The sequence below is a fragment of the Bos mutus genome, chromosome 17 (assembly GCF_027580195.1).
Source record: "Bos mutus isolate GX-2022 chromosome 17, NWIPB_WYAK_1.1, whole genome shotgun sequence".
Classification (NCBI taxonomy): domain Eukaryota; kingdom Metazoa; phylum Chordata; class Mammalia; order Artiodactyla; family Bovidae; genus Bos; species Bos mutus.
The window spans coordinates 2,383,879-2,405,510 of record NC_091633.1 but is presented as its reverse complement, the minus strand read 5'-3'; the positions used below and the strand labels follow the sequence as shown (position 1 = coordinate 2,405,510).

Below are 21,632 nucleotides of genomic sequence, written 5' to 3'. Positions count from 1 at the left end.
CACTAAGCCACTTGGGAAGCCCTAAGTTACAATGATTCATGGTTTATTTTAGTATGGAAAAGAAATTAGAAAAATAAATGTGAAAGTAAGCATTTATGGACTCCAGAACCAAGATAGGAGGAGATGTCATAAGAAAACCATAGTTGTCTTGTGTCTGAGATAATGCCTGTTATGTGCGTGGCTTTTTTTTAGCGGGTGGGGAGGGATTAAGTGTGTGCATTTGCAAGATTAACACATCTTCAAAATGTGTGAAGAGTTGACACGGTCCACCCTATTTAGTTGTGCTGAACGGTAACACAGCCCTAATTTTCAGAGTGTGCTTCTGGTGGTCTATTTAATAAAAACTGAGGAAAAGCTCTGTCGCAGAGAGTTGAAAGCATGGTGTTCACGGATGGAGTGACTCAAACCATGTCACTTGCCTTTTCAAAGGAATACGTAAACCCTAAGCTGTGCCAAGATACTTTTATTTACTCGTTTATTTTTTGGCTGCACTGTGTGACGTGCAGGATCTTATTTCCTCCACGAGGGGATTGAACCCACATCCTCTGCATCTTAACCACTGGACCACCAAGATGCTTTTAAAATTGAGCTATTTTCTGATTTTCAATGGCAGCTGGCAATCATTCAGGACAGTGAATGAAATTAAGGGCACCACACAGGGTCTGAGGAGAAACAAAGGGAAAAGCGTGTTTCAGAGATGAGGGCCGCAGAGCAGCCTTCGGCTCGTCATGGCCGACGCTGGTCCTTCCTTGGGCTCTGAGCAGAACCGCCTGTGTGTGTTTCCTCCTCTCAGGTGCCTGGGAGAGCAGCAGGCAGCGGCACACGGGGTCAAGAGCTCCGCCCCGCCGGCCGAGAGTGGCGGTGTAGCCATGACTCCCACCTATGTGGACAGCCCGCGAAAGGTAAAGGAGCCCCTTGGATGGGCAGGGGGCCAGCGTGTGCACTCAGGGCCTCGCTGTGGAAGGTAGCACACAGCCCTCGGAGCCAGAACCAAGTGTGCTGAGGAATTGGTGAACCCTTGGTAGCATCACTGTGTTGATGGCGGGACTTGTAAGGAAGCTGACTACCTGAGGAAAGCAGGTGTATTAGTCAGGTTAATTGGGTCAGTCAAGCCTGAAGGTCTGGCTTGAGCTGTGACGCTGGCCTCTGGTTTCCCTTCAGCTCCATCCTCAGCCCTCCCTGGTGAGGGTGAGAAGGGATGGGGGTGGGTGGGTGGGGGGAGGATAGAAAACGGCTGAAGCAGATTCCAGGAGAGCTCCCTCTTTGGTGAACGAAACGCCCATCAGTCAGCATAGACTCCTGAGAAGTAGTCGGACGGGAGTGTCCTGGGAGACAGAAACAAAACCTGGGACTTTGGCCCCTGCACAGGATTGGCGAGTACAGCAGAGGGGCTGAAAACTCCACAGGGCAGGCTTGTCCTGCCTTCGAAGACCAATAGGTACGACTCTGTCAGCTCCTTCTCCCCAGAAATTCAGAACCTGAGATCGTTCTCATGTGGCCGCACGTTCCCTCATCTGGTTTCTCTCACTCAGAGACTTAAGATTCAGTAGGTTTTTTTATTTTTCAACACTGTGGCCAACTTATATATCCATCTGCCTATTTATTTATTTTTCTACCACATCATGAAGATTTCCCCATCTCATTATTTCTCCAAAGCATGATTTAAAAAAAAAAAGTCACTATAAAATATTTCATCATGTGACTAGACCTTTATTTGTTTAAAACAACATGTATGTGGTTTCAGATTTTTAAAAATAGTTTTTGGTAAGTATTCCATAAAGTTTTTATAATTATTCTGCAGTGTCTCACAATTTCAAATAATGCTGCAACAGCCTTGCACATAACTATTTGATCACATCTCTGATTATTTCTTCAGGATAAGTTCCTAGAATTAGATGACTAGGATGGAGGGATTGAAATCTTGAGAAAAGTAGCAGCCGAGGCTGCAGGCAACTTGGGGAATTCACAGACCTGAGACGGCAAACCTTAAGAAATATTTTAGTCTTTGTGGGCTGAGAGGCAGGACCCAGGTTATCGTGTGGACTCTTCCTCCACCATTTAAAATTTGAAAAGCTCGCAATTCACAGACTGGAACGGCCAGGGGACCAGATTTTTTTGTAGGCTGTTCTGCAAGCCCAGCTCTGAGACAGTGGCTCTGGGTCCAGTCCCCAGTGGAGTCTGTGCGTCGGGAACAACCGTCAGTGAAGGAAGTCTTTTCGTCTGTCCTCGGGTGCCTCGTGTCAGCATCTCCACTTCTGTGTGCTCTGGCAGAGGAGGGGCGCAAGCAGAGCATGGGACACACCAGTGCCTGTGCTGCCCCCAGGACTAGAAGCCGTGTGGGGACCGCACTGAGAAGTGGGCGCTTACAGCCACAAGGATTAGGGTTAACACATGCCAGTGGCCAAACGGGAGGCTTGTCCACAGCACTCCCCTTCTCATCCGGCTAGACAGTGAAGTCCACACAGGTGGCCAGGGGTCTGCCGGGTGTAGATTTCCAAGTGGTCCGGGGGAGGCAGAGGGGTCAGGAGACGGCCTGCCACTGTCTCCAGGGAGACTCCTACACGTCAGGACGTGTGGAGGGTACCCGCATGCGCGTTTCCGCTGCTCGTTACTGGAGCTTGTCGTGGCTGGTGGGCCGGGACAGCAGTCCTGGTAAAACAGACAGTGAAATGCTTCAGTGATTCTCCTTTTAGAATTAAAGAAAAGTTGTAGGCAAGCAGAGACCTTCAGGTATATGGAGTGCCAGTTCCAAATTTCAGTGATGACATAAAAAGTGCAAAGATTTTGAAGAGACAAGAGGATATGTCTTGACCTTAAGAAGGAAGGAGGGAGGGAGGTGTGATCGGAAAAGTTCTCTCTGCCGTTTATGTTTGAAGTCCACGGCAACCTGAACCCTGCAGGGATGGCGGGGAGGCCATGCCAGGAGCTCCTCCTGGTGAGCATACACGTGTCTGACACTATAAATGTTTCAGCGGCTTCGTGGTGTCATTACACAACCAGTAGAGGAGAAGGTACTGCTGCTTCTGTGTCCCTGGTTCACTTGGAAAATTTAGCAAAAACTTTTCCTGCATTGAATCCTTTTCTCCCATCTGCTGCCGTGTTTAGTAACAGGTGGAAGCACAAGCTTCAGGTGTCCACGTATCACCCAGAAGCCTGGGGGTCTCCCCACCAGGCCAGGACCCTGCCCCCAGTCCTGCCCTGTGCCCCCACACACACAAGCTGCCCTGCGGCCTTCCCGTCCCCTCGGCATGGGTCTGAAGGACGTTCAGAGCTATGTCGGGGCGCAGGCATCCGAGCTTGGCTCTGATGAGACCTGAGGCGGTTGGGCACACCTTCCCCCAGGTGCTGCGCCTACATGGCTGGGATGCTGTGCCTGGGAAGGTGTGGGTTTCTGCTAACGCTTTGCATCTGGATATCTTCCTCCTGGGTGAATGGGTCTCTCTTTCTCTCTCTCTCTCTCTCTCTTTCCCTTTCCCCTCATGTGCCCTTCTTTCTCTCCTTCCCTCCTTGTTTTTGTTTTTTTCTCTCGTCCCTTCCTCCTCCTGCAATGGTTCACTGCTGGGCCACGTGCCATCCTCCACCCTCTTGCACCTGCCGCCGCTTCCTGCCGCTCTGACCTCAGGACGGGGCCTTCTTTATGGAGTTTGTCCGCAGCCCGCGCACAGCATCATCCGCCTTCTACCCGCAGGTCAGTCCAACCCCAGGGCCCTGCAGCCCATGCATGCCTGTCTGTCAGCTGAAGCCTTGACCTGGCCTTCAGCTTGGTTCTGAAAACACCTGGAATTGGGCTGAAGCCGAGTTTGAGGGGCAGTTGAAATTGAATTTGATCTTGGAGATGCAGTACCTTCTGTTGGTGGCGACAAAGGGGTATCAGTGTCCCCGTCTTTGCCCACGTGGTTGCCACTGACATGGTAGCATCTTCCCCTTTAGGTGTTTTTGTCCATATGACGTAGCAACCTGACTTAAAGGTTGAACTCTTTTTTTTCCTGGTAAGCGTCATAAGGGCAGGGGAAGTTTTATCTTTTTTAACTTGTTATTTTATACTGATTAACCATGTAATCATACAAACACTAGTCTGGCCCACCATCTGCTTTTGTCAATAAAGTTTTATCGAAACACAGCCACACCCCTTCATTCACATCATTGATGGTTGCTTTTGTGCTTTTTCATGCAGAGTTGAGCAGTTTGAACAGGGCTTATAGCCCAAAAAGCCTAAAATAATTACCATCTGGTCCTTGACAGAAGATATTTGCCAACTTCTGATTTAGAAGATAACTCTTTAACCACATCCTTGTGTGGGCTGGTGGTGGGGTTCTGACTCAGGAGCGATAGACAAGAGATAACCCACAGAGAGGCCCAGAAGGGGCACCTGTGCCAGAGAGCTGGGTCTGGTCCCCTCCATTAGCTTCTAACTTAGTTTCATGGCATGAAACCTCTTCCTAAGTCTTGCTGGTTGAGGGCAGATGGTGGTTGGTAATTGCAAGCTGCCTCTTGCTGCGTTTCTTTGTGTATTTATGGGGCTGGCAAAGTCTATGTGGTCCTTTTTTTTTTTTTTTTTTTGGCAATTCATTGAGCCTGATGTAGAAGAGCACACTGGTTCTTTCAGAACCAGGGATAACTTTGTCTCCCAGGGGACCTTTGGTAATACCTGGAGGCATTTCTGTCACAGCTGGAGCAGAGGGAGATGATAAGGGGGTCGTGGTTAGCGTCTGGTGAGCAGAAGCCAGGGATGCTGCTGAGCGCCCACAGTGCACCCGGCAGTCCCCACAACAAAGGCTTCATGGGCGCTCAGGCACTCTTGTGACCCCAAGGCTGTAGCCCGCCAGGCTCCTCTGACAATGGGATTCTTCAGGCAAGAATACCGGAGTGGGTTGCCATTTCTTCCTTCAAGGGATCTTTCCGGCTTAGGAATTAAACCTGCATTACAGGTGGGTTCTCTACCGCTGAGCCAGCTGGGAAGTTCCCACAACAAAGGCTTATCTGACCCCTAATGGCAGCAGTACCGTGGTTGAGACGCTCTCTTTTATTTAGGAGTGATATTTTTTTTATCATCTAATAGAGTATCTGATACTCTTCTTCTGGAAGTACTCGAGAACCCCGTGTGAGAGAGGCCAGGCATCTTGTATCTTGCCAGAAGCGCTCTTGAAGGCTTGCCGTTCTCTCCAGACGTCAGCTGTCCCGTGCAGCCTCTCTAGGTGGGCGGGTCATCGTCCTGCCCGTCAGGCTGTTTAAAGGGAATGAGACAGAAAACCATGACAGGAAGCAGAACGTGCCAGCCCCAGGCGAGGGTCCGAGACTGAAAGTAGAGAAGGAGATTTCTGTTTGGGGAGCAGAGTGAGTCAGGGAGCGTCTCACTAAGGGAGCAGCACTTGGAACACAGCATTTGTAGCCCACATTGGTGGGGAAGGGCGTCCCGGCGGGGCACACAGACAGGATTGAACACCAGGGTTGACTCTGCTGGAAATGCAGCCGTGGGTGTGGGGGTGTGTGTGCGGAAGCCCCCAGTTCTGCGAGTCGGGTCTCAGTCCAATAGCTTGTGGGGAGACTGGAAAGATATCAGGGTAACAGAGTGATGGGGTGAGAATTGTCCTTTAGGAGGGTGAAGCTGGAGTGCTCGCAGGTAGGGTGTGTGTGGGGTGGGGTCAGTGGGAGCCGGGGGGTTCATGGGCAGATCTGGTGGGCTCTGGGAGTCAGTGGAGGGGAGGCCACAGGACGAGGCCTCTCCTTAGGGGTGAAGCGGGAGAAGGGGGCTTCAGGTGTGCCTGAGGTGTGAACCTGGATAAACAAGAAGACTGTCCGCACCCGGGACGGACATGGGCGAGGAGGATAGGGCTGGGGGTCAGAGCTGCTTGTCTCTGTGCTGTCTCCCTCCTCCCAGCCCTGGGGGGACACCAGCTTCCTCACTCCTCCTCCGGGGTTTTTTCAGTGCACACCTTGTGGCTTGAGTCAGGTGCTGGTCTGGGGGGTTCGCTGTGCACAGTGGCCTCCCATGGCCTCGGTTTGGGGTGCAGGAACTCCCCCTACTCTGATGGAAGGGGGTGCACGCCTGGTGGGGGGTGGTCCCTGCACGCTTTAACTCTTCCCCCGGGGACCAGCGGGGACTGGGAAGGAGAGGGACAAGAAGGACCGTACATGTGAACAGCCTGAAAGGTTTTTGGGTTCTGGCATTAACTTTTAAATCTCCTGCAGGTGTCTCTGGACCAGACGGCCGCCCCGGTGCTGGACGGCAGCAGCTTGGGGGTGAGCACAGGCCAGTCCGTGGACAGGGGCAACAGCCAGACCTTCGGGAACTTGCAGAGCTTGGGGGAACAGGGCTTCCCCTCCGCAAACTCCAGCGATAGTGGGTGAGCCTCAGGAAGACCACACTTGTGCTCCTGGGAGGTGGGGATGCTCTGACCACAGAGGCCGCAGAGGCCGGGGGTCTAGATCTCGGGCCGGAGTTCTAACTCGGCTACGAGTTATGTCTGGGAGCGCAGACCAGTCAGTCCTCACCGGCACCTTCCGACAGGGCTGGTGGTCTGTGCCCTGCCCTCCTCACAGGCTCCTGTAGAGACACCACGGCATCAGGTGCTGTGTGGGATCTGGGCTCGTCCGGCCTCTCGTGTCTCTAGGTCCACGTCCCCACCAAGCCTGGTGGACGCTTCAGCTCCGGGGCACAGGAAAGGCATGCACGTTTCTGCTTCCTTGTCGCTCACGAGGGTAGAACAGCAGGTTCTCTTCTGCTTTTGGAAGAGGAACTGGGAATGTCTAGCCTGGAGAAGGCCGGGACCTACACGAGTCAGAACGCCTGGCTGAATTACAGAGAACACACTCCATCTCATGGCAGAGAGCCCCAGGCAGCTGGTCCTGCCTCAGGGAACCAGGCTCTGCCGCTGATGATGTTCACACGACGGGGTGGCCTCTGTCCAAACGCTTGTCACAGGGACTCAGGCATCGGAAGGAAGTTCACTTCCAGGGTCTTTCTTTAAAGGCTCCTTTAACCCCTGAGGTTCTGAAATGCTCTGGTGGGTCCTGGACCCACCGAGTAGGAAGAGGAGACCAAGACGGGTGCCCGGGGAGGGGGCGGGGGTTAAGGAGCTTCCGGATAAGCCCCAGGTTTGGTGTGACCCGTGCCTGTGTGTCCTGTGCCCAGGGACCTGGGTTCAGTTGCTGAGTATTCAGCATCTTTATGATCCGTCATATCGTCAGGGAAGAGCTCGCGCAGCAGGTGATGGAAAGCTCTGGGCACTGGGAGCAGGCAGATGGGATTCAAATGTGGACCCTTGATGCCTCCTGGCTCTTTGACCTTCACCAGTTGTTTTTTTTGGCCATGCCATGTGGCATGTGGGATCTCGGTTCCCCAACCAGGGATTGAACCTGTGCCTCATACATTGAAAGCTCGGAGTCTTAACTACTGGACTGCCAGGGAAGTCCCCTTCACCAGCATCTTCCACGTCTCCAAGTTCAAAAGGGTGGCTGTTACTGTTGTGTTTAGAATCTTTGACCGCTTTGGACTTGGTGGGTGTCAGTCCATGCTCAGTATTTTACACACGTTAACCCCTCAGCAACCCTGGAGGACAGGAACAGTGTCCTCCCCAGCTTATAGATGGGGAAACTGAAGCCAAGCGAAACCAGAGGCCCTCCCACTGGTGGTGATGACTGTGGGATTCTGGCCCCCATGCTCTGACCACAGTACCTGGTGCTTCTGTGTGTGCTGAGTTGCTCAGTCGTGTCCAACTCTGCGACCCCGTGGACTGTAGCCCACCAGGCTCTCCTCTATCTGTGGGGATTCTCCAGGCAAGAATACTGAAGTGGGTTGCCATGCCCTCCTCCAAGGGATCTTCCCAGCCCAGGGATCGAACCCTCGTCTCCTGCAGCTCCCACACTGTGGGCAGATTCTTTACCCCTGAGGCACCAGGGAAGAAGGATGTGGTGTGTGGGAGGCCCAGAGCTTCCCTCCAGGGAAATATCTTGGAAGTGGTCGGGCCTGACATAGATTATTCAAAGGGGAGATGCTTGTTAAAGGAAGCAAGTTAGGACACAAAACCACTTTGAATTCTTTTTTTTTTTTTAATAAATTTGTTTAATTGGAGGATAACTATCTGTAACTGCTTTACAGTGTCATGTTGGTCTCTGCCCTGCAGCCACGTGAGTCATCATAGGTGTACCCAGGTCCCCTCCCTCCTGAAGCTCCCTCCCACCCCACCCCTCTAGATTGTCGAAGAGCACCGGGTTGAGCCTTCTGTGTGACAGAGCACCTGCCCTTTAGCTAACTAAATATTTCACATGTGGTACTGTGTATATTTCAGTGCTACTGTCTCAATTCATCCCACCCTCTTCTGCCCCCGCTGGGTCTGTAAGTCTGTTCTGTGGGTCTGAGTCTCTGTTTCTGCCCCACAAATAGGTTTATCAGATCAGCCCAACCAGCCCAGCTTGAGGGCAGCCACGATGTCATATATAGTCCCTGGGGGACACGGGGACCCAAGGATGGGGTTTAAATACATATATATATACACACACACACACACACACACACACACACTTCTTTGGAAAGGGCTTCCCTTGTGGCTCAGATGGAAAGGAATCTGCCTGCGGTGTTTAATCCCTGGGTTAGGACGATCTCCTGGAGAAGGAAATGGCAACCCAGTCCAGTGTTCCTGCCTGGAGAATTCCATGGACAGAGGAGCTTGGTGGGCTACAGTAAATGGGGTCGTAAAGAGCTGGACATGACTGAGTGACTAACACACACACACGCGCTTTGGAAGCAGGATAGCCCCGCTGAGATACCCCCAGGATGTAGCTGTCCATACTTTGCTTCAGTGTCTTCAGTGTCCAGATCATCCTGGCTTCCTTCTCTGTTTGCAGCGCTCAGCAACTGGTGGCCAGCTCTCTGACATCTTCCTCCACCCTGGTGGAGATCCTGGAGGCCATGAAGCACCCCTCGTAAGTGGCTGAATGCAGGGGGTCAGAGGATCCCATGGCGTGAGCCAGGGTGCTGCTCAGGCAGTGCAGTTTGGTGGGTTTATACCTGACTCCTCAACAGCTGTGTGGCCTTGGGCAAGTTACTTGACCTCTCTGAGCCCTGTTACCTTGTTTGTAAAGCAGGGACTACAGTGGTTGAGTCACAGGTATTCTGAAGGCCAGGTCTTCCCCTCCCCCTTCTCCTTTCCCCCGTCACACCTTCTTGTCCCGCCACAGGGATTTCTCTGGGTCTGGGAAGAGTGGGGAGAGATTGCACTGTGAGGGTCCTCACTTCAGTGGGGGAGTCTCTTCTTTTTTTACCTTCTCTCTCTCCTTGTTGCCTCCTTGGAACTCAGGACAGGTGTCCAGCTGCTCCCTGAGCAGAAGGGCCTCTCACCAAGCTGCTTCATCAGCGCGGAGGTGGTGCACTGGCTGGTGAACAACGTGGAGGGGGTACAGACGCAGGCCATGGCCATCGACATCATGCAGGTGAGACCAGGGGCGGGGGGTGCTGACCGATGCCTCACGGGCCCATCTTGCTTTGAAAGGCACTTCTATACCTGACTTAAACGTTAGGCAGGATCTGCCGTGTGCACTGAGGTGTTTTGGGCAGAATCTATACTTCTGACCCTCGGAGGGGAGTCCCAGTGAAAAGTGCCCAGGCAAAGCCTTCTCTCTGCCTCAGCGCCTTCCTGGCTCTCTGCTCTTCCCAGAGCGCCGGGCACAGCCGAGTGTGGTCTGTCTGCATCTCATTCATCCTTCGCCCTGACCGGGCCCTTTGAGAACAGGGCAGCTCCGACCATGTGTTTCCACGACACCGGTGCCCGAGTATTGCTTGGCACGTGGTAGGCACTGAGCCAGCCCTTGCAGAATTTAATGACATCGTTCGGAGCTGGGATTAAACTCGAGAAGTGGGCAAGGGAAAGGTCAGCGCACACTGTCCTGTCCACACAGAGGCCCCCATGGAGAATCAGTGACGTTTGATTGATATGTGTCCATATAATGAAATTATTAAAAACATACATGAGAATTACATTACACTAACCATTTATTTCTGGATAGAGAAGAAGGGAGTGAGACATGGGAGAATCCATAGAGATTTTAAAGTTTTGTTTAGTTTTCTTTGGCTACGCTGCATGGCTTGTGGGATCTTAAACAAAAATCTCTTTAAGTCTAGAGAAGGCAATGGCACTCTACTCCAGTACTCCTGCCTGGAAAATCCCATGGACAGAGGAGCCTGGTAGGCTGCAGTCCATGGGGTCGCTGAGGGTCAGACACAACTGAGCGACTTCACTTTGATTTTTCACTTTCATGCACTGGCGAAGGAAATGGCAACCCACTCCAGTGTTCTTGCCTGGAGTATCCCAGGGACGGGGGAGCCTGGTGGGCTGCCGTCTATGGGGTCACACAGAGTTGGACACGACTGAAGTGACTTAGCAGTGTAGCAGCAGCAAAAAGTTAAATTAGTCGAAGGTGGCTGATGGTATGGCCTGGGTTTTCTTTGTACTTGTCTGTGTTTGAAATACCTAATGACACTGTATTATGCGTTTGCATTTTATAGCGTCATCTGTATCAGGCACAGCGTTTAACATAGTGCCACCGATATAGCTGATGGCAGGAGAGTGGGGTCTGAGGGGTTCCCCTGCAGGAATTTCAGAGTTTTGCTGACTCTCCTTCTAGAAAATGCTGGAAGAGCAGCTCATTACACACGCCTCTGGTGAAGCCTGGCGGACCTTCATCTACGGCTTCTATTTCTACAAGATCGTGATGGACAGAGATCCTGAGCGAGGTGAGGCTGACTATTGCCTACGAAGCAGGTATTTCCTGGCAATCAGATCAGATCAGTCGCTCAATCGTGTCCGACTCTCTGCGACCCCATGAATCGAAGCACACCAGGCCTCCCTGTCCATCACCAACTCCCGGAGTTCACTGAGACTCACGTCCATCGAGTCAGTGATGCCATCCAGCCATCTCATCCTCTGTCGTCCCCTTCTCCTCCTGCCCCCAATCCCTCCCAGCATCAGAGTCTTCTCCAGTGAGTCAACTCTTCCTGGCAACGCGCCCCCCCAACTACAGGGCTTCTCAGGCTCCTTGTGTGATGCTGTCCCCTCTGTTGATGGACCTGTCAACCTCCCTGAGCATCTGTACTTACTTGAGCATCAGCGGAGGATAAAATAGTTTTTTAATTGAAATAGAGGTCACGTGACATGAAACTAAACATTTTATTTATTTTTGCCTTTTTTTTTTTTTCGGTCATGCCACGTGGCTTGTGGTGTCTTGGTTCCTCGATCAAGGGTTGAACCTAGGACCACCACTGTGAAAGTGCCTAACCACTGGACCACTGGGAAGTTCCCCCAAACTAAGCATTTTAAAGGGGACAGTTCAGTGGCACACAGGGCTCACAGTGTCGCGTAGCCACCACCTCTGTCTACTTCCATGACCTTTTCATCACCCTAAAGGGAAACCCCATTCTCACGGGTGCTCCCTCCCAAACTCCGCCTCGCTCAGGCCCTGGCCACTAGTCAGCTGTCTGTCTCTAAAGGCTGCCCCATTCTGAACATTTCTACCCAAGAGGCTTCACGCCCTCCACAGCCTTTCATGGCTGGCTTCCTAGCGCTGTGTTTTCAGATTCACTGCGTCAGGCGTGAATCGGTGAGAACACAGGCACCCGTGCTGAGGGCCCCCCCACCGCCCTCCGCAGTGGCTGTGCAGCAGCCCACCACCTGGCACACGACGGCAGTGGACGACTTCGCCAGCTTCCAGCGCAAGTGGTTCGAGGTGGCCTTCGTGGCGGAGGAGCTCCTGCACTCGGAGATCCCCGCCTTCCTGCTGCCCTGGCTGCCCAGCCGGCCAGCCTCCTACGCCAGCAGGCACAGCTCCTTCAGCCGCAGCTTTGGGGGCCGCAGCCAGGCCGCCGCGCTCTTGGGTAGGTGCTTGGGCCGGTGGGGCCCGGGGAGTGCTGGCGGGTAGCCAGCCAGAAGGGCAATGCCGTGGGAACCAGGGTTAGGGCCACCGTGGCTGTCATGCTGTGACTGTCAACGCTGCGGGCTTCTGTGCAGCTTCCACCGGCTGAGTGGGGCACGTGCATTACTGCCCCAGCCAACCAACAGGGCTCAGCAGTCGTCAGATCAGGGCCTGGTGCTAGTCCTGCATGGACCAGACGGACAGTGTGGTCACTTTTCCCAGGGGGTCAGGACACAGAGGCTGTGAGTGACTATTCTCTGTTGGTTTAACCCCTGCCAGAGGCTGTCCCCACACCAGAGTATCTCAGGACCTCAGAAGAGGAAGGGGTCTCAGGGGTGGTCCATTCCAGGCACTCACTCTGAGCATGGACCTCCCGTCTGTCCTCCCCACTAAATGTGCTTACCTTAGGGCATGCACCCCAGGACTCTTCCCTAAGGTGGGGTGAATACGTGCTTATTGAATGGTGGTGACCTGATTATGAGAACCAGACTGATGAGTTGAGATATGAGTTCTAGGCAAGGTGTCATGAGATTCCCCTCACAGGCAGGTTGGAGTGACCCCGAAAACCCCGCAGAAGGAGGGGAACAAACATAACACAGGCCAGACTCCAGTGAAATTCCTCTTTCTACCTGGTCAGCCTGGAAGTGCTCGGCTAACTTGAGTTCTTGCCTGGCTGGTGGGATGGAAACCTTGCTGGTTTCCAGATTGTCAGAGTCACTCAGAGCCAGCATGGCCAGTGCCCTGTGTGAGACGTAGGGGCAGGGCACCGCCCATCACCATGGCCCCCCAGGCATGGGTGCAGGGCCCCGTGTGTTGCACTTACTCCTTTGTTAGGGTTTCTGCTTCTGGGAGAAGTGTTATTGTTTTGGTTCTTGACAGTTTCTTCAGGAACACCCTGGGCGTCAGGGGTTCAATAATTCTGAAACCAGGCAGAATCTTTCACGTGCACATTTTCTGGGAAAATACTCTTACTATTTCAGGACCTCGCATGATTGTTACAGTGGGCTGCTGCCCATGGAGAAATGCCACTGGATTCGAGGGGGAGGGAGGAAACGGGACTGATCTCAGTTTATAGAAGCCCCAGGTCCGGCCTCACCCAGAAAGACAGAGTGGAGCCCTGGCTTTTGTTTACTTCCGAGCCAGCTTCAGGCCTTTGGTCAGGAACTCTACGTCTGACCTGTCTCTACAACACCCATCTTGGCTGAGAAGGATTTGTGAGCAGGAGCCCAGATCAGATGAGCTACTTTGGTGCTGACCTGGCATCAGTGGGCAGCACCCAGTCATTGGGACAGGGCATTGCATATGTCTGCTCCTTTATGTCTGACTCTTTGCAACACCATGGACTGTGACCCACGAGGCTCCTCTGTCCGTGGGGATTCTCCAGTCAAGAATATTAAAGTGGGTTGCCATTTTCTTCTCCAGAGGGGTCTTCCCAACGCAGGGATCGAACCTGTGTCTCCAGCATTGAGGAGGGTTCTTTACCACTAGGGCCACTTGGGAAGCCTGGGACAGAGCGTTAGATTTCAGTAAGAGTTTCCATTTCTTGAGAAAAGATGATAGAACTATTGCCTTCCTGGGTTGAAACCAAAAAGCAACACCTCCTCCTCACTCTGGTCTAGGCTGCTTGGTCTCTGGAATCGGAAGATCTGGGGCTTAGCCTGGCTCAGGTTCTGACTCTGATCTTGACCAGGGCAGTTCCCCTCCATGGGCTGCTATTTCCTCATCTGTAGATCCGGGGCTGGATTAGATTAGAGGAGGCAAGCTATGAACAAACAGGCCTATTTGATCATTTGTTTGTTTTAGAATAACTTTGGTTTTAGAGCACTTTTAGGTTCACAGCAAAACTGAGCAGAAAGCACAGAGCTTCTGTATACTCCCTGCCCGCCCCTGCCTCCCCGCCATCGACATATCCCACTGAAGGGGGACGTTTGTTACAGTCAATGGCCCTGCACCAGCACATCATTATCAACCAGGTCCATGGTTTCCCTTAAAGTCTGCTCTGGGTGTTCTGCCTTTTATGGGTTTAGACAAATGTGTAACGACACGTACTCACCATTATGGGGCTTCCCGGGTGGCACTAGTGGTAAGACCCTGCTTCCAATGCAGGAGACATAGGAGATGCGGGTTCTGTCCTCGAGTCAGGGAGAGCCCCTGGAGCAGGGCAGGCCCACTCATTCCAGTGTTTGTGCCTGGAGGATCCCATGGACAGAGGAGCCTAGCGGCCTATAGTCCACAGTCCAAAGGGTCGCAAAGAGTTGGACGTGACCAAAGCAACTTAGCACAGCGCAACAGCACTCACCATTATAGTATCACACAGAGTAGTCTCACTGCCCTAAAAATCTATCTGTTTTTGTAAATAAAGTTTTATTGGAACACAGTGTGCTCATTCATTTAGGTAATGTCTGGCTGCTTTTGCACTCTTAACAGCAGCATTGAGTAGTGAGAACAGAGACTTTATAGCTGCACAACCTAAAACACTTGCTCCCTGGACCTTCATAGCAAACATTGGCCGAGCCCTGGACTAGACGATCTCCAGGAAGCGTCTAGGCCCTGCAGTTTCACGTCGATGTGCTTGGCTGTTTGCTCCTCCTCCTCACCCCCTGCCTTCCTTTCCCTCCCCGGGCGCCCCACCGCCTGCACGCTGACGTAGCCGCCACTGTCCCGGAGCAGAGGACCGTGACCCTGGACGTGGACGTGAACAACCGCACGGACCGGCTGGAGTGGTGCAGCTGTTACTACCACGGCAACTTCTCTCTGAACGCGGCCTTCGAGATCAAGCTGCACTGGATGGCTGTGACCGCCGCCGTGCTCTTTGAGATGGTGAGCCCCCTGTGTGTGGTCGGGCCTGTGTAGGGATTCTCATCCCTTAAACAACTGTTTTCAGTTCAGGCTCCTGTTACCTTCACCTGGACCATTGCAATAGCCTCTCTCAAAAAATTAAACACTGTGAAAAACTCAAAACAGTCAGAAAAGGTGTAGATCAGGGGGTGTCTGAGCCTTGGGCTCCTGACATGTAGGATGGGTTGTTCTGTCAGGAGTAGGGGACCTGGCCTGTGCACTATAGGATGTAGAGACCAACAGCATCCCTGGTCTCTGCCCACAGTGGCACCCCCTCCTGTGTCAACCAAAAATGTCTCCAGATTTTGCTAGTGTCCCCAGGGAGGGGGGCATTGCCCCAGTTGAGAATCCCTGGTGTAGAGCAAAAAGTAACGCTCTCTCCCACCCTCCCCCCGTTCTCTGGAACTTCCATCTGCTGCCCTGACACTTCACTGGTACCGTGGAGACATTCTGTGCAGGTAGAGGCCCTGTCACTTTTTTTTTTTAACAGATAATGTTCTGAGAATTTCCTGTCACCTATGTATCTTCTGTATAAATAAGTCGGCCTCTTTTTTTTTTTTAATTGGTTTTGCCTCGTTTTGGGGGGAAGGTTTTTTAAAATAACGTTATTTCTTAAAACAATGTTAACATATGTGGGATTTCCCTGGCAAGTCCAGTGGTTAAGACTCAGTACTTCCACTGCAGGGGGGCTCGGGTTTGATCCCTGGTCTGGAAAGCTAAGATTCTGTGTGCTGCTTGGTACAGGAAAAAAAAAGTTGTGCATAACCGGAAACTGTGCTTCTGTGCTTCCCACCAGGTCCAAGGTTGGCACCGCAAGGCCACCTCCTGTGGCTTTTTGTTGGTGCCGGTTTTGGAGGGGCCCTTTGCTCTGCCCAGTTACCTGTACGGCGACCCGCTCCGGGCCCAGCTGTTCATCCCACTCAACGTCAGCTGCCTGCTCAAGGAGGGCAGCGAGCACCTGTTTGACGGTAAGAGACACCCGCCTCCCGAGGGCTGTCACCTGCACAGAGCCCGCCCCCCGCCCCACCCGCCAGGGTTGCCTCCCGAGGCGCCAGGAGGGAGCTCAGCTTTTCGTGGGTGGTGAAAAGAAGGGGCTTCTGGTGAGGGACCAGCGTTTAATCCTGGTTTCTTCACTTAGTGGCTGGCCAGCCCTGGACAAGTCACCTAATGTCTCTGAGCCTCACATGGCCTTGTTTCTCAAATGGGGCTGGCCAGAGCTGCCTTGCCAGCTCAGGGAGACCCTCGTGTGGCCGGGGGAGCATGGTGGGTAGGAGGGGCGCTGCTGTTTGGGCTCTCCCGTGCCCTCCTCTCTCCGCTCCAGCCTGACTGGCGTGGGTGGCAGGAAGCTGAGCCGCACGGGAGGCTTGCACCTGCTGCTCCACGCAGCAGGGCTGGAGAGGGGAGGCTCAGAAAGCAGAGCGGGACACGGTGCGCTGTGTGCACGGCTGAGGCGCCTCAGCACCCGGAGGGCTCCAGTCCCACGGCACAGGAAGGCAGAGCAGAAGGAGGACGAGGGGCCCCTGGTCCCAGCCCTCCCCCAGAACTGAGCCCACGGGGCCAGCCTTGCCTGCCTGACTCCAGGGGCAGGTGTGCACAGATCGAGGGGTGAGCTGCGTTCACACGGCACGGACTTTTCACCACCAAGCACACTGCAGTGAGCATATTCTTAGCTCCTGCAAAGCGTCCCATAAGCTCACAGGTGACCTTTTTATAAGGAAAAGCTGGAGTCGCTGCTGGTGATCCGAGCCCTTTAGCTTCCTAGGTGTAGAAATTATCAGTGTGGAAGAAGAAACCTTTGAGGCAAAGGAGGTGCTTTTCCCTGAGTTCTCATGAGTCTGTGGCGTACTTGGTGGCAGAGAACCGTTCTCCCCCACCCCCATGCCGGGGTGCAAAAAGCTTTTGTTCTGAAGGTACATCTGTATGTTTTTTACATTTTGGAAGACATTTTTGTACAGACACAGCATTTTAAGCAGTAGTTGGGGATCCAGGCGAGCTGCATGACCCCTGGAGGCCATAGATCCCGTGATCCTTAGAGTTTATGAGTTCCCCCGACCCCCTACGCTCTTGTTTCCTCCTGTGGTATGGCTGCAGAGGGACCGTTTTCTGCACTCCTGAAATGCCAGATGTTTATATCCGTGTCTGATGACTTTAAGCCAGGCACTGCCTCCTACTGCTGTTGTTAATGTGCTGCGGAGAAGGCGAGATCTTCACCCACACCATCCAAAGACTCTTCTGGGGTCTCCCACCTTCGCTGTAACTGGGCAGGAGTGCTCACAGGGCTGGCCCCAGAGGACATTGCTGTATGAGCTGATGGTTCTCCCTGCCAGTTGTAACCCAGTCTGCAAGACCAGCATCCTCTGTTGGTTGCCATGGTTACAGCTGAAAGAAAGGCATCCTAGTTGAAAGGAATAAGGACTTGAATCTGAAAATCGATTTTCTTGCTTCTGTGCCATCTCTGCTCCTGTCCTCTCCCTTTCTAATAAGGAATTCAACATCTTAAAAACATGACGAGAACATGCTGTGTCTTGTATTTACCAATTAAAGCCAACATCTTTTTTTTTTTTCTCTTTGGTTACCCAGAATCCTCACATCTATCGTACATATAAAATTCCAAAGAAGGAAAGAGCAGTCAAGCCCCTGCAGGCGCCCCTGGCCTCTGGGATGCCGTGTTGAGTGGTTGCTGCTCTAGCACTCAGCACGCTGACCCTAAGGGCAGCCCCAGCCCGTGGCCTCTGCCCTGTGACAACTGCCTCAGCCCTGCCACCTCCTTGCCCTGCTCCTCTCCTCACACCAGCCAGGCCACAGCATGAAGTCGGCGGTGGGGGCGGGCACCCATCTACCCCACGCCACTCCCCTCCCCAGCTGATCACTTTTCCAAAAACCATTTTTATATTGATTTGCTTCAGTTTCCCCTAAACTGGAAGATTGGTAAATCGTTTTTTTCTCCTTGGAAGCAAATAGCATGCACTTAAAGCTTGTCCTTTGCTTGGATTTAATATCCTGCTCCTTTCTGCTTTTGGCACAGACTTCATTAGAATGAGTCTCATAGCAAGTTCTGGCAGCTCACGCTGGTCGCTGAGGACTTGTGTTCCTCCCCTCTGTAGACCTTGATGGAGCTTGGGGGCTGTCATTCTCTTTAGGACGTCCCTCCTTGGGGTGGAGGCCAGTCCTTCTGAAAGCTGGTGGTGTGGAAAAGCAGAGCTCGGGCTCAAAGGGGGAGAATTGCCAAGAGTAGTAAGGGATCACAGAGGCTGGACCCAGGGATGATTGCAAACCTTGGAATAGCAACTCAGTGTTTTTTCTTTTTTTCCTTGCAGGCTTTGAACCAGAAACATACTGGGACCGAATGCACCTTTTCCAGGAAGCCATCGCACACAGGTTTGTTCCTAGCAAGAAGGAAGCATGGGGAGGCCTCGGTGTTTGTCTCAAACAGTGAAGCTAGTCCATCCCCTTTCCTGGGAGACAGAGCCAGTCCACCAAGGACAGGTTTACTGCGTATCTCCGACGGGTCCCTCTGCTGCGGTTCCAGAGATGAGCCCTCCTGTCCAGTTCCTGGAGCTGCGGTTTTTTAGGCCTGATTCCCTCTCATTCGTGTTGGTGGGAGAGCAGAGAGCCGTCTCCTCAGCCTCCACCCAGAGGCAAACTTGCCAGGAGATGAAAACCTGTAGAATTTTTCAGGAGCCCCTTGACCCATGTTGAGAAGACAATGAACACTTAACAAGCAATAGATACATTTAGTGGCTACTTAGTGATACCTACTATGTGTACCAAGGAAGGCCTGTCCTAGGCTCAGGCCAGTCCAGCTCTGTCTCCAGAATGTCACTAGCTCAGTGTCCAGTGGCTTCCTTGTGTTAACCATAGAAAATCAAAACCTCCTGTGCTGCTTTTAGGGTCATATCACCTTATTCAGGTGCCTTCAGCTGTCCCAGCCGCACCGTGCACACAGACACCCACCGTGCACACACCACTGTGCATACCCACACCCACCATGCACACGCACACACTGTACACACACACTCACACCCTGTACACATACGCACACCATGCACACAGACCTCACTGTGCACACCCCTTCCACTATGCATACACACCCCCACATACCATGAACACACATCCCCACTGTACACACTCACACACCGTGCACACACACACCCCGTGCACACAGACACCATGCTTACTCCCACCATGCACACCCCACCCACTATGCACACACACACCCCATCATGCACAAACACACCCCCACTGTACACACACTCCACAGCCATAAGGTGAAGTCCAGACCGTTCAGCCTCCTCCACCCAAACTGGCCCAGGCCTGCCTTAGATCTTCCTCTGCCCTTGTCTTTGATGCCTGGTAAAGGCTGTGAAATAAGTGCCGGGGACCTGACTTCCTCCTCTCAGGAGGAGGGTGTACGATTCGGGGCAGTCGAGTGAAGAGGTCGGTGGGAAAGGACTTTGACGCGAGAAGCATACAGGCCTGGTTCACCTCTGCCCCGCCCACCCCTCCACCAAGCATCCGGCCGAGGAGTCTTGAGCTGCTCTGCCTTCGTGTTCTCCCGGGTTGTTGGCGGGGTTCCCTGACATTCCTGTCACCCAGTGAGCCTCCAGGAGACGGTGGTTACTGTTAGGAAGACCCCAGCCGAGTTTGTCAGCAGGTCGTGCTGATCCACGCTGAGTAGATAGCCTTGATGGGGAAGTTGAGAGGAGGAAGCGCGAGCTCCAGAGCTGTGCCCACAGGTGCTGGAACTGGCTGATGGTGCTGAGCCACGGTGCAAGCAGCCGGTCGGTTTAATCTACACATCTGACTTCACACGTCCTTCAGCAAAGACTTATCAGGTGCCTTGTGAAACCGGGAGCTTCTGCCCAGGATGCAACACAGCACCTCCCCAGAGCTCAGTCCAGAGAGGAGACAGGACTGTGCCTGCTTTAGTGCTGCCTCCTCACAGCACTTGTTACATAAACCCCTCAACTCAGGGCAGGGGCCGCACTCGCCAGCACGTCCTCCACAGCACTTAGCAGGCAGAGCTGTGATGAATGCGCTTCGTGGAAATAGAAAAACCAGGCACAGAACCTGCCATGGATGGAAAACAGCCCCTCCTGCCTGTTTCCAGAACAGAGTGAGGCAGGGCCCCATGTGTTTCTCGCCTTAAGGAAAATGACTCCGGTTGCGGCATTTCTCAGTGCGAAGCCTTTATTGGAAACACTGCACTTAGTGCAGGAGCCCAGACAGGAAGGGGAGTGAGGCCGGGCAACTCAGTGGAGTGAAGACAAGGGCCTGCCCCGGGGAGCTGAGGGTCTTGGGGGTGGGGTGGTGGAGGGGAGAGGGAGGCAGGGCCAGTGTGATGGAAGGGGGTGGCTGGGGGGATGAAGGCTGGAGGAAGGAGGGCCAGGCAGGTGAGGGGCTCTCAGCTCCTCAGAGGGGACAAGGTGGGCGGGGTGGAGGGTGGGAAGCGGTGAGGATGGAGAGGAGCACAGGGACGTTCCACGGGGATACTTTCCAGGTCCCCTCTCCCAGGCTGGGCTGCCTGAGGGTCGTGTCAGCCACACTCCGGCCCAGGAGGTCCTCAGCAGCGTGTCTCGCTGATCTTCCTTTAGGTTTGGGTTTGTTCAAGATAAGTATTCTGCGTCCGCTTTCAACTTCCCAGCCGAGAACAAGCCCCAGTACATCCATGTCACAGGTGAGGCGCCCCGGGCGCGGCGTGGAGGGTGGGGTAGGATGGTGTGCACGGGCTGGCCCGGGGTCCCCTGCCTGCCTCCGTCCTGGCGGCACCGCCACCCGGCCCTGTCCCCGCAGGGACAGTGTTCCTGCAGCTGCCCTACTCCAAGCGCAAGTTCTCGGGGCAGCCGCGGCGGCGCCGCAACTCCACCAGCTCCGCCAGCCAGACCCTGTTCTGCGAGGAGCGCGTGGGCTACAACTGGGCCTACAACACCATGCTCACCAAGACCTGGCGCTCCAGCGCCACCGGCGACGAGAGGTTCGCCGACCGGCTGCTGAAGGACTTCACAGACTTCTGTGGCAACCGCGACAGCCGGCTGGTGGCCTTCTGGGCCAGCTGCCTGGAGAAGATGCACGCCAGCGCCCCGTGACAGGCCGGGGCTGGGGCTGGCGTCCCCCTGCCCGTGAGACTCGTAGGGGGGACAGTTGGGCAGGCTCGGGGGGGTGGGGGCTGTGGGGGTGCCTGTCCCCCACCAGCGTCCATCCTCTTCCCGGAGGGAAGCTGCAGGAGCCGCTGTGCCCGGGAGCGGGCGGGAGGGCGGTCCCGTGAACATCCGCAGTCTGTCAGAGTGGGATCTGCCACTTCCCGCCCAGGAGGAGTGCTCACAGGATGTATAATTTTGTGAAATAATGTACAATAAGCTCACACCGCTGTATATACCTGTACAGAGCAGAAGCAGGAATAAAGTGCCCCGGGCAGCATCTCGGTCCCCGCCCTGTCGCCGGGGCCCTGGAGGCTGATGACGTGGCCGCGGACGCTGGGGAGGACTCCAGAATCTACCTGGGGCGTGTGGCTATGATTTCGCTGAAAGTCGTCTCTGAGCTGAGAAGGGAAAGAAGGGCCTCCTTGCTCCCGCCCACTGGGAACAGGATGCTGGTCCGAGGCTGGGAGTTCTGGAGACGTTTCCCAGCTCGGTGATTGCACCAGGGGCAGGGGGTGCACACAGGCCCCCTGTACACCTGGGCAGCACCCGTCAGCCTCCCGGATGTAGAAATGAGCCTGGGGTGAAGAACCACATGGGGGTGGGATGCGGAAAACGTGGCGGGGAAAGAAATGCATCCCGTTACTGAAGCATCAAGAATTCAGGCCGCGGGGCTTCAGAGCAGAAGGGGCCGCCTTAGTCCCAGCTGTGGTTCCTCAAGGCTCCTGTGCCCAGGAGCGCCTTAAATTGCAG

General features: G+C 54.0%; 1 protein-coding gene across 4 annotated transcripts in view; it reads left to right on the top strand.

The window, feature by feature from the left end:
* DEPDC5 (DEP domain containing 5, GATOR1 subcomplex subunit) overlaps positions 1-21,202 on the top strand; it is a 72,459-nt gene extending 51,257 nt beyond the window's left edge. For 2 of the 4 annotated variants that reach the window (XM_070385814.1, XM_070385813.1), the window contains exons 32-42: positions 794-902; positions 6,190-6,344; positions 8,845-8,922; positions 9,297-9,429; positions 10,621-10,729; positions 11,642-11,866; positions 14,555-14,724; positions 15,539-15,710; positions 18,060-18,120; positions 20,337-20,419; positions 20,536-21,199. In XM_070385814.1, the coding sequence (XP_070241915.1) occupies positions 794-902; positions 6,190-6,344; positions 8,845-8,922; positions 9,297-9,429; positions 10,621-10,729; positions 11,642-11,866; positions 14,555-14,724; positions 15,539-15,710; positions 18,060-18,120; positions 20,337-20,419; positions 20,536-20,828 (1,588 nt within the window). In that variant the 3' untranslated portion in view covers positions 20,829-21,199. Of the gene's footprint in view, positions 1-793; positions 903-3,622; positions 3,689-6,189; positions 6,345-8,844; positions 8,923-9,296; positions 9,430-10,620; positions 10,730-11,641; positions 11,867-14,554; positions 14,725-15,538; positions 15,711-18,059; positions 18,121-20,336; positions 20,420-20,535 lie in introns of all 4 variants that reach the window. The other 2 variants (XM_070385811.1, XM_070385812.1) reach the window with 2 other exon arrangements.
* The last annotated feature ends 430 nt before the right edge of the window (positions 21,203-21,632 follow it).